Source organism: Phaethon aethereus (genome assembly GCF_964289735.1).
Source record: "Phaethon aethereus genome assembly, chromosome: 4".
Lineage (NCBI taxonomy): Eukaryota > Metazoa > Chordata > Aves > Phaethontiformes > Phaethontidae > Phaethon > Phaethon aethereus.
This window is the reverse complement of record NC_138578.1, coordinates 80,857,835-80,870,814: the sequence shown is the minus strand read 5'-3', so window position 1 is coordinate 80,870,814 and position 12,980 is coordinate 80,857,835. Positions and strand designations below refer to the sequence as shown.

The window sequence follows — 12,980 nt, the reverse complement described above, 5'->3', positions numbered from 1 at the left end:
TATTAGTCTGTTATCAGCCATATTCTCTAACATACCTCCCTTCAGCTGCACAGCTACAATTATTATACTCTTTATCTTTTAGTCCTTGATAGTACTGTTTCAGTAGCTATATTAGTCTACAAGTCAAACTTTTAAAAAGTTAAAAGTTGATGAGAAAAATACTTCCTGTAATTTATTTAGGCAAAACAAAGATCTTGGGGAGAACTTGATCATACTCAGTTTTTGCCTACTACGTAGGTCTCTGAAAGTACTGACAATTTGGTGTACTCTTTAATATGGGTTACAACAGTTTGAATTAGATAACAGGCTTCATAATGTTCTTGGGCTTATCTTTTTTTCTAGGTCTTGAGAGGCAGCATGTCTCCATTTGCTCTTTATGGCAATTGCTTCCACTTAGATTAAGTTGCGTCTCTACTGTTTATGAATGCTATTTGTGGTAAAAAAAAAATTGTTTAGCACTTTGAAACGTGTCAAAAATTGACATAGACTCTAGAGAGAATCTCAGAATAAAAAACATGAATATTAGCTCATGCAATTAGACTAAAGGGACACCTAAAGCTGAAAAATGTGTTCTGTTGGAACAGATTTTATCACCTCTCACCCATACAAATTATATTATGGATAGACACTTATATAATGTTTTCGGTCTGTGGACTTAAATCTCTCTTCAAGTATGTGCAGAGCTTGCTTGTTTACAGTAAGTAAACAGTTTGAAGGAAACATAGAACCCTCTCCAAAAGAGGACATTTTATCATCATCATTTTACAGCCAAGCTAGTGTCTCTTATACAGACCAGAGACCTTGCAAAATGCTATAGGGAGGACTAGCAGCACCTAGAAATGAAATCTTGCTGCCCTGAATCATGATTTACAGACTTAATTGTTTTGTTTATCCTCTCTCCCTTCTGAAATGCTTTATGAAGACAAGCAAGAGTTACTGTCCAGTTTTGGAAAAATAATCTGAAACACAAAAAAATTAAGTTGTTTGTGAAGGTGAAGCTGCCTTAACTTAGGTATTCTGTGTTGTACCAGCTTTAAGAGGTACACAGCATCTGTACATTAAGATACAAGCCCAAGGGAAGTATAAGTGCTCAGAAAGCAAAACAAAACTAAGATGACTCTGAACCCAATTGTAATCAGACTTAATAGACATTAGATAACTAATTCCTTTCAGCTCCTTTGAGGAGCTGAACTGCACATCCAAAGAAATATAAGCTCGGGGGGGGGGGGGGCGCGCGAGGAGAGAGGTGGAGAAGAGGAAAAAAAGAGAACACTGAGAAATCACAGCAGCTGATGTCAAGTATGGAAATTGGGTGATAATATAAGGAACCTGGTTTTCCTTCCAACTGCCTTTACAGTCAATAGAGAGTTCACTTTTGGGGAAAAACTCATCCTTCTTTGTCTGTAAGGAGTTACGTGTGAACTGCTTCCTAATTTAAGCACCAAAAGATAGGAGCCTAAAGGTAAGTTTGCGTGAATAGTGCTTTTACTTTCAAGCTATAGAGGCAGTCAACACTGCAGCAATAGGTGCATTTCTAGGTGGGCTGGGGAAGCAAGTTCTGCCTGTCATTACCATCAAAGTAGGTTCTGACATGCCTGTTGCTGCCGACAAGAGGGCAGTGGTTATGGTTATAAATCCTGCAGGTGGCTTTTTTAATTCAAGATCTGTATAATTTAAAGAGGGCTAAAAACACCCAGAGAGAGGGTCATGGACGTTTACCTAACTCACATACCACTGAGAATTTCTAGGAGAGGTGATAGAGCATTTGGAAGATGCAAAACTTCATATGAGTGTTAAGTAGTAGCAGAATAACCAAGAAAGTTGCAACTTCAAGACTTAGTTTGCATGAATGTTTACTAAAGAGTTATTTTGCAAAAGCAAAGTTGAAGCAAGGTCATACTTAAACAGATGATCTACAGAAGTTTTGATAAGGTTGTGCTATATTACCAAAGATGAGGTATTCCTGAGGGAAGGTGCAGGGTGATCGGTGATATTGCTTCATTCTGTTGCATGAAAATGCTTCTTGACAAAAAGTTGGCATTTTGTCAAGGGAGCCAGCCCCAAGTGGATCTAAATGCCTTTGAACGTAAGGCCACCTGTGGCATCAGCCCTTGCTCATTAGAAACTCATCACCTTTTCTTTGTTACTTCATAGGTTATGTTGTCACCTGCAGTGACTCTACTGCTCTTGATTATGGAAATCTGGAAGCTGCCTTTCTGAAAACAGTCTATCAAATGCTAATACAGATTTATTTCTGTGCCAATACTACAGGTTTATTTCCTGTATTTATTTAATATGGGCACACTGTATTGTGTGTACATCAGTGCTTCTTTACTGGGTCTCTCTAGCGGTTTGTGCAAAGGTATTGGACAGGACTCTTGTGTAATAGTGGGTTATAAAGCAGAGCTGGTAATGCTCCACTTGATGAAGTCCTCTGCTCTTTCAGCTTCCACTGAACTTACAGCAACAGTAGGCAAACTCTGAATTTCACCAGCTTGGACTGAAAGAACTGTAAGCCCCTGCCATACTGTTCCATACTGCATCCACTTTTTTGTCTGCTCCCATTTGACGGACTAACAGGTGTATTTTTATTTTAGGAAAAGTGTTTTAGAAAAATGCCTAAAAATCTGATCTAAAAAGTTAGAGGCAATGAACTGTTATTTAAATTGCACTTAATTGTCATTTTGGCTTGAACTGATTTGAATGCATGTGTCTTTGTCTCCCTCAAAATGCATTTCTTCTAGATGTTTATCACTGTGACATTGAGATTTTTATGGTGCTCTGAAGTGCTTCAGAGGAAATAGAGAGTGTTTTAATACTGCTGATTTACTCTTCAGGTCTGCAGTAATTTCCTTACTGCCTAATTATAAGGCTCGGTTTAATTTACTCTACACATAATGTTTACTGATGCACATATGGTGCCATAATTCAGGAAACTATACTCATATCAGGTAGTTCTGTGTAAGGCTACAGTGTATAATGTTTTCATCAAATGAAGGAAAGTTTGATCTGCAACATAATAGTAATGATGGATTGTTTTTGTCTGGCAAAATCCAAAGAGTGTAGTAGCTATAGCTGCTTTTGCTTTGTGCAATAAAGACTTGTTTTTTTTTTTAACTGAAGTTGTGAGCACAGAGGGTTGGCCTTTCACAGTGGCTTGTGAGGAGTTACAAGGCAAAACTCAGTGACAGCTATGTTGCGTTAAAGTAGATTACTGCACATAACTTGCCTATTATTCCTCAAATAATGAGTCTTTGTAAAAGCTCACATATTTCAACAAATCTTTGTACTCACTCCAGGAACTTTTAGAAGATGCCTAGCTCTGTAATCACTGCAGAGAAACAAATATGGAGTTTTTAAAGCTCTTTTTGATGAGACACTGTAAATGTGGGAGAACTTCAAAAGAAGTTGCTACTCAAAAAAAAAAAAAAAAAAAAAAAATCCCAAAAACCTATTCCAGGAGATTTGTGTTGATGACGATGACAGTTCTACACAAAGAAGTTCTCACTGTTCTGTAGTGTCAACCAGAGAATGACCTGTAGTCACATCTGCTGAAGCAACTTATAGAAGCTTGAATTCATAAAGGCAGCTTCAAATTTTGATGTTCATTATCAATAATGCAGTAGCATGAGGTAGGGAGTACTATAAATGTAGAGGAAAACATAGTCCTTTCACAAAGACTTCACTAATTACGTCCTCCTAATGGATTTATGAGCAATGGCAAAGTATGTAGAATTTAATTTCCAAATGGGATTTCAACATTATATTTGTTTCTTAATTGACATTAATTTTGCTCAGTAACACTATTTCTAAAGTGTTATAAGAAGTTTTTAATGTTACTTGTTATTAAGCAACCAGAGATATAAAAAATTTTGTTTTCAGTTTTTGCTTTATAGAAATTACATCCCAGGAGAAGAAACCAAAACAAGAACAAAACCAACAAAAACCCCAACAAAACAAACCCAAGAAAAAAACCCAACAGACTCTGATCTCAGTGCAGTAAGGGCCCCTTTGAAAGGTGTGGATGATAATTGATAGTATCATATATCAATCATCTCTGTCCATGGCATCGGATCAGTTTGTGACTTTGAGTGGCTCTTGGAAAGGACAAGGAGAAATCCATTTTTGCAGATATGCAATCAATGTTTAATCTTGTTTCAATCATTGTCCAGAACACCAATAGATAGGTCTACCGAAGAGAGCTGCCACCAGCTTTCCCTGGGGCTAAATCTCTAGGTCTTAGAGAAGCTGATGATAATGGCGTAGGTGGGAATGCAAGTGTGACACGTATAGCATTTACTCTATGAACTCGTTAAAGCTTACTGGATCCGACTGCTTTTAAATGAAGTTATTATGCATGCTTGTCGTAGTGAGGATAACTTCATGGAGGGTTTTCATAAACAACTTTCTTCCCATTTGTGACCAAATAGCTATTTAACCTCCTCAAAACAGTTTTGTCCCCAATTATTTTTTTTTATTTATTGTATTTATAAAAACCCATAAAGCTCCAAAGCCACTCTACTTGATTTAAATATCATTTCAACAGAGCCTGAGACAATGCATGAAGATACGCAATGTGTTATGGCTCTCTGTTTAATCTGTGGATGTTTAATCCATGATTTTTATTCTTTGTTACCCTCCTCTTTGTCACACTTCTCTCCTCTTTTGCATCAGACCCTCTAGGCTTGCAGTCTTGCTGACATTTTTGACACTTCACAGTCTTCCCCAGTTTTCACAAGGGTATTTTTCACAGTCTTATTCCTCTTCTCCGCTGGGCTAACCTCCTACAATCTTTCCCCTCTTCTTTGTTCCTACATGTAATGTCCTGTTCTGCAACTTCATCCTTCCATATTCTTCTTGCCACAACTCTACCTTCCCCAGTCATACAGAATGCAAAAGTTAATCTCTGTCTTTCACTTGTGGATTATTTTGATTTAACTGAATGTTCAGTCCCTGCCTGTATTTCTGTTCTCCTGGTTTTCCAACATTTTCTGATGGTAATCTCTGTACTGTCCTCTACCTTTTTAAAGCTCTGTATCATTCTTTATTGTTAGAAATAATAAATATTTGGTACTATCCCAGCACTCCAATCAGCATTAGGATTTTATTGTTCTATCCAGATGTGAAACAAGACGGAGTTCTTACCTTGATATTACTCATATATTTTGGGATATATCTGTCCCCCAAACTTTTTCTCTGCTTTTATGTAACTGCCCTAATGTTGCTAGGAAGCCTGAGACTTGTTCTTGCCAAAAAAATATTTTTTTTTTTGAAAAGGCAGTATAAAATGTCTAAGTCACAAAAACTTACTAATCACCACCTCCATTAGTAAATTTATCCCCAGTCTCTCCCTGACTAGGGAGTTTTCTCTTTAGAGAAGAAATCTCACACACAGAAAAATATATGAAGAAGTATGATCAGTCTTTGTAACAGCATTTCTTTCTGATTTTTTTTTTTCTTGGGCTCAAATCTTAGATATTTTAATGTAGAAATCTGTACTTTGGGTGTTCCAGTGTGATAAATGCTTTAAATGTTAATCTTTTTGCTGTTTAATCTGTCAAGATATAATTGATGGCAATAGCATCCATACCCCCCAGTTCACCAATTTTTGGTCACCTCTTCATGGGCTGTAGTTTGCAGAATTGACTGAGACTCTCTTTAGCACTGCAGTAGCTTCTAATGGTCACTGTCTTATTCTCCAGAACTCAATTTCACAATATATTGGAAGAGATACACTTTAACTGCAGTGGAGAATGCTTTATTTTCATGTCTTTAAATTAAATTAATACCTGTTTGGGAGTGCTGTGCAGCTGCAAACTGGAGTTGGGTTCAGCTTGTAATGCACATTAAATGGAAAACGGTGAATAAGATACTCCTTGGTAAACTTTTGTTACAGATAGGTTTATATTGCCAGTCTTTATAAAGTTTAACAATCTGTTGGAGTCATTAATCTCCTGCTGTGACTTTACCTTCCAGTGTCAGGATTAGGCATTTAATTGTCTACTAGACTGTAAGCAGCACTGAGACATTTTGGTTCTAAAATTGTTATATAGCCATGGAAAACATCATTTCAGTGGGCAGTTTAACCTCTTTGAGCTCAATTACAGCTGTGAACCGACAATGATAAAACAGCCCTGAATAGTGCTTAGAACAGTAGAACATGATGCTATCAAACCCAGCAACTGACTCTGCACCATAAACTGCCTAAATTGACTGAACTGGAAAGACATAAAGTCTGCCTTGTACTACACCATTCATACTTTAAAAATATTTACAGGTCTTGATGTTTTCCTTTTGTATCTTTGCTGGTCTGGCAAACTTACTATTCTTTTAGCTATATGATAATTAATAAAGTTTTCTCCATGAGAAAATTAGGAAAGACCTTTATTTAATGTGTTTTCTCTGCTAACAAATGGAGTTTCATGTAATGGAAACTACCCACGCTTTGAAGTCCCCTCTAACAAAAATTCAGTGGGGTAAAAAAAACCTAACGCATTGTCCTATGAGCAATAGTTTGTGCCATAATATTTACATCAGAATTCAGAGTAAATTAAAGCATTTCAAAGACATTTGTTAATGCATGTATGAGCGCAAGATCTCATGCTCTTTTTAAAATAAAACGTGGTTTTGCCGCCTGTTTTATGGCCATTTAAATTCAGGTCACAGACTTTTCCCATTCTCTTCTGAACTGAAGCTGGTTGTATGAAACAGTAAAATCTCTGGACGCATGAGCCATCACTTTGGCTGGACTTTGTTGCAGTATGCAGAGGAACATACAAGATTAGTTTTCCAGTAGTTTTTTTATCTGGATGAATAGCCCTAATGGGATCAAATAGGCTGCTAATGCTGAGCTAATACTTTTAAATATCTTGTCCTGTGCAATTAATATTACCTTGTCATGTATCCATTTCAGCTATTGGATGAATGTCTTATGTTCATACTCCTGTCACATTTAACAAATTATTTTGTCAAGTCATTCTTTATAGCCTGTGGTGATGGATAGCAAAATTTGTGGTCCCCCGTGTATTTAAAAACGGTTAACTATACCTTTCAACTTCAATTCAAGGGCATACTAAAACTCAGATAACCCGTTTCTAAAGAAATTATGATGCGTGTTTACATGAGGGGTCAGGAATATGCTACTGACACCTATGATTAACACAGCATGGGAAAATGAATTTGTTAATTTTATATTTATTAGACCTGTGACAGTCAGGATTCAGATTGTTTTCAGCTGCTGTGATTCTGAACTGCAGAAGGCGACATACAGTTACCATTAGAAACAAGATACCCATTTTGTTCCTTCATTTTTATTCAGCTATAACTCTACTGTATATTTACAATGGTAAACCCCAAATTGCTGGTTAGCTCATGCTCTGACTCTCCTTTTTATGGATTTCTAGTATGTGGTTGTAGACTGAAGGTATTTAATACTGATGAAAATAAGCTACGTACTTAAACATCCTGAGGCTTTTCTTACGGTTCCATGGGGCATATTGTTATAATCAGATCTATAATACCACATTAACCGTGATTAAAAATTGAATTGCTTGTTCATTGAACACAACACTCTGAAACAGATGCCTCCTTATGGAATGATATAAACAGTAAAATGTCAGTGTTCATTTAACATTGAGATAGTTTTTTTTTTTTTTTCAGTGCAGTGGACGGCAGGTTTTATTCATAACAGCATTGAAATTGAGCAGGTGGATTTTTTTTTTAAGGCTTTTCCCTGAGAATGAGATGGAAGCCACACGGGATTTTTAAAACCTTTGTGTGTTCCTGTTGAAATGTCGCCATTTGGCATATTTTGGTCCAATGGACTTCAGGAAGTCTAACTGCAGGTACTGGAGTGAGGCATTTAACTTGGGAGTGGAGTTTCTTGGCAAGTGTTGGGAGGTAGACATCTGCAGAGGGTGGCTGAGCAAATGTGAGACAAATGTCTCTGGCAGTCTCTTGCTCTTAATGCTGGCTATAGGTGAAACCCTTCATTTAGTAGGGAGGGGTTGATATACATAGCGACTGGAAATCTATCAGCCATATAATGTGGCGTGCTCTGCTGGTGCACTGTTCTCTGACACTCAATGTCTTAGTGTATTTTTTTTCTTTTTCAATGCTTTGATATGTTTGGAGCAATATTAGCGTTTATCTTTGTATTGAGATGGTATCTATGAAAACTATTCATGGATCAGGATCTCGTTGTATAAGATGCTGTGCAAACACAAAGGACTGTCTGAAAGAGCTTTCAATATAAAATAAGAGTCAGCAAGTGGATATCAGCAGATTGATGAGAAGAAAAAAAGAAAGAGTACAAGCTGACAATGTGATAGGTAGTAGCAACAACACACCAGCTTCTGAACTGTTGGCAGGTCTTTTTGATATATTCTCTTTTTCTGTCTTCCCCTCGCCCTGTTTGTATGTAATACTGTGTTAGCTATTCTGAGTGCCTGTAATAATTTTGGAAGTGGAAAAATACTTTCTAGGTAGAATCTGAGTAAAATTGATTTTTAAGCACAATTAAGAACCGATGTTCTTAATACATTGGCTGCTTTAGCTGTAATAGAAATAGAAGGAATACCTCATGCAAACACATATATGCTATTTTGCTTTGCTTGTTTTTACGGCACCGCTCAGGGATTAAATGGAAATATTCAAAGTTAGCTTTCTCCTTATTCAAATAGAATTGACAATTGCTGCTGTCAAACAGCAAATTCATGTTGGACCATGTATTTACAGTGCCCAACAATATACCGGTCTTCAGCACAATTGGGTGTTTGGATGACACCTTGTCTAGCTAGAGCTTTCTTGTCTGGACTGCAAAATAGATGAAACATCAGGAAAGGTAATTTTGTCTAACTAAAAATGCATGATTTAAGGAGACTAATGGCTAGCCAGACCTCTAGGCTGAATAGCTCTCGGCTTGTGTTTGAGACCACGGTTTTTCATTCTTAACAACCAAAAAGATGGGGAAAACATGCTAAATATGTTTCTGATCCATACTCCTGTAGAGCAATTAAGTTTCCAGGAAGAATTACTTAAGACTTCAGTCATCTTTCTGGCTGTCTTTCAAATTTTAGTGAAGTTTGACATTAATTAGTGGTTATTAGCAAGGTAAAGATGTAGTGACATCATTCTTACAATAATATTGTTTCAAGCAGATGTTTTTATGAAATAGCAGGTGTTTAATCTTCAGTAACTTGTAGGGTGTTGTTTTTTCTGTTGGAATAAATTGTAGTATGTTTTGTAATCCACCTGAAAAATGCTTAGGAAGGTTTTCTGTTTATACCTGTTGGAGGCATTTGAAAGAGAACACGAAGCACAAGGCATGTGCTAAATGAAATGCTCATTACTGCGCAGAATACTATTCAGTGCAGGAATTAGAAACGGCTTAAAAATATTCAGGCTAATATTTTTAATGGTTGCTTGAAGTTAAGCTCCTTAATCCATATTTAGCTTAAGTGAGCTGAACTGTTTTTTAAAATAGTGTGCAGCTTTCAATTCTCATCAATTTGCAATGTATTATGTGGGCAATCACCACCGTCCTATATAGATCCGTTCAGTCCAGTGGGATTAGATGTGTGAGTCAGCATGAATCTCAGGAGGGTTTTGCAGAGTGTTTGATATTTGTATGCTTGCTGCAAATGTATAACTAGGAAGAAAGAAAGAAAAAAGCCCAAACCCCCATACAATGCTGTGAGATGCAACACATCAATGCTTAAATATAAGTAGCCAATGAACACAGTGGGAATGTATGTTGATAATTCTCCTTTTATTTACTGGTCTGCTTTCTTTTGTCACAGCTACGGAAGGCAGTAATGGATCATATATCGGATTCATTCCTGGAGACCAATGTCCCATTACTGGTTCTCATTGAGGCCGCGAAAAGCGGTAATGAGAAAGAAGTGAAGGAGTATGCTCAGGTCTTCCGTGAGCACGCCAACAAGTTAGTTGAGGTAAGTGACCTTATTGACACAGCTAGATTTCCACCTTGCCTCTGTAGGAGAGGCAAGAAAAATTATATACTGGCTCAGATATTAGAGGTAGCATTTCTTTAACACACATTTCAGGAGTTTTGGTCATCCCAGTGATTGCCTGGCAAATGTCTGCATGACTGGCAGAGAGTAGCATGTGCTATACTTTGTAGTTCATTAAAGAAATTGAACATGTTAAAAATGGTATTTCCAGTATTTTGTCAAAAGTCATGAGCAGAAAGAAGTAAATTTCATTTCGGCTGTACTAATAGTATAATAGATCTTAATTTTTATTAAATAAAAAGGCAAAGAGGTGCTTCACAATACTATGTCTGGTACTGGTCAAAGGCTGCTGTAGACTTGAGAGCTTGTTATGCTGAACTAAAATAGGGAAAAGGGCATATTGAGAAGGCATAGCCGTAACACCACATTTACTGTTGAAAGGTCTGTATTACAAATACATATAAATAGAGAGTATCTTCTCTTTCTGAAGAGACCTATTGTGTAAGGTCAAATGATAATTTCAGGTCTTCAGGGATGATATTGAAACAGCTCTATTCTACCATGAAGAGTATAAAACATAATGATTGAACCCTGGATGCTCATTGAATGGACTTTTAATAAAATAATAATGATGTTTGTCTCAGTTTGCCCTTTAACAGATCAAGAACTATGAAAATGGTCCTATTTCTTGAAGACAAATGTAACTCAGTGGTTTCCTTGAGATTTTTATATGGCATTATTGACTTCTCTGTACTAGCATTATTTTAAAGAATATGTAGCCCCTTTGCAACATCCTTTCTCTCTAGCCATGCTATGTGTTCTTTAGCAGAGGAAAATGCTATTAGGGAACTAGTGATTTGACAGGTATTGAACTATACTTTTGAATGACTTCTGTTCTTAAAACAGGCGTTATCCTATTTCTCTAGTACCTGAGCTGAAGCAAGGAGTAAGGGTTTCTTGATTGCTATTGATTAAAGTTATTCAGTTCCCTGATAAAATTGGGGGGCGAGGGGGGTGTATTTTTTAGTGGGAGTGATGTGCTGTTCTGGAGCATCTCACTCTTCCCATGCACAAAACAGGGAGTCAAGGTACCTCATTCAGGGTTTGGGACTTAGGTGTTTACCATAGGACTTGTAGGCACCTAAAGGTGGGTGCCGGGGTTTAAAAGCTCTGCCTGGATTCTGTACGATGCTGAATACACTCAGGTTTCTTACTCTTACCTGCAAGAGGATCACGGGACTGTTGGCAGCTTTCAGTCCTGACTCCTGAATTATACAAAGATTTGTTACCGCTGCCTGGTGACTGGAGCTGTGGCAATGAAAATGGAAATAGCTGGTAGGTATATGAAGAAAAAAACAACTCTGCGATATTCATAGTTATATTGTAGAGGCAGTCAGATTTGCAGCCTTATCCATAATATGCAGTCAACATATGTGGTTAGTATAATAGCAATCCCCTCCTCCACAGATTTGCAACAAAGTCCTACAATTACAGGTCTAACAGCATTATTAAAAAGATAAAAATAACTAAGTAGATCTCTTCAAAAAGATAAGAGGTAGTGACACAAAAGGAGAAAAAGTATCTTTTAAAGGCTATAGTTTAACACCACCACCACCCCCCCCCCCCCCCAAAAAAAAAGACCGCAAGAGAGTGATTATAATTATCTAGCTATCTAGCTTTGTAACCAAACTAGAGATTGGTTACTGATCAATTATCTGGTCAACTTTAGGTGCCCCACCAATAAAACAATGTTGAGAGTAACAATAGATGTCTTGGCCCTAATACCTAATATTTTATTCCATTCATGTTGTTCCAGACTATTACAAGGAGACCCTTAATGAATACTTATATGTCTCTGACATCTGGTACTAGCCTGTGGGTCCATCCTTACTCTTTTCCAAGGATGGGTTCTCTTAGATGGATCTTGGTCTCTTATTCGTAAGGTTTCTTTTTGTTTTGGGTAATAAAATTTACTTCAAGTGCAAGTGGAATTTTGAATCCCAAGTTTCAGCTTTATCAGACTGCACAAGAAAGTAATATTTGGAGTAGATTCACATGCCTTGCACACTAGATTTTGCACTTAAAATAGTTTCATCTTTTCTACTTAATGATGCACGATGGTATCTTAGCAGATGGGCTTCTATGGTTTTACTATTTGCAAAATACTTGACCCACAAAATGTGGTTTGAAGATGAGACATAATCAAGTGACTATGGAATGTAAGATCCTTTCCCAGGCACAGGGCCAGAAGCCAGAATTGCTTGGTAATATATGCACACACAGTTCCACTGAAGTATGTCGAGTTGTATTTGCTTATGCTAGAGGAATTTGGCACTGCAAATCCAGTACTGTGAAAACTCTGTAGTATTAATCATTAATTTTAAAATCAGAATCTTAATTTCTCTTCGACACCTTACCAAGCTCAATAGAAAGCCTATCAAAAGGTCAGGAAAAATAACCCATGTTTTAATACTTCTTTATGTCAAAGCTACATTTTGCCATTCCGAGAAAAGAAAATGCATTTCTTGGTATCCGATGAATACAAATGGCAAAATTTTCTTTGCATAGTCAATACATTTTCAAAAATATATGCTGTAAGAATGAAGCTTATGGAAGTTAACTGCTTTTAAGTATACTGCAATGTGGACTATAAATCTTCTCTTAAGAGTGGCTTTCATTGTTTGTGTTTTCCCTTCCCCACCTCCTATCATAACATTTTGTCTTCTGGTTTTCACTGGACTTGCTATGATATGCCTCATTTGAGAAGAATAACCACAAAGACAAATCCTCATTTTTCCAGACATTACTGACAACCAGTTTTGTCTAAGGATTATGTTGGAAACCCAGAGTAAGGTGTCATCCCCTGAAACTTGTGGCACTTTTTGTGTGATACCTATGTTTAGAAGCCTTCTTGTCTCAGGTTCCCTCCAGAGTCCAAGAAGGCAGAGCTCCACAAGAATGAGACCCAGCTTAACTATGATGTGAATCATCCAAAATGACTCAACT

At 37.1% G+C, this 12,980-nt stretch overlaps 1 protein-coding gene across 3 annotated transcripts in view; it reads left to right on the top strand.

Annotated features, from left to right (window-relative positions):
* Positions 1 to 12,980, top strand: part of CTNNA2 (catenin alpha 2) — a gene marked incomplete at both ends in the record, with an annotated part of 469,340 nt that overhangs the window by 351,753 nt on the left and 104,607 nt on the right. For all 3 annotated transcript variants that reach the window (XM_081998803.1, XM_081998802.1, XM_081998801.1), the window contains one exon: positions 9,801 to 9,953. In XM_081998803.1, coding sequence (XP_081854929.1) covers positions 9,801 to 9,953 — 153 coding nt within the window. The remainder of the gene's footprint in view (positions 1 to 9,800; positions 9,954 to 12,980) is intronic.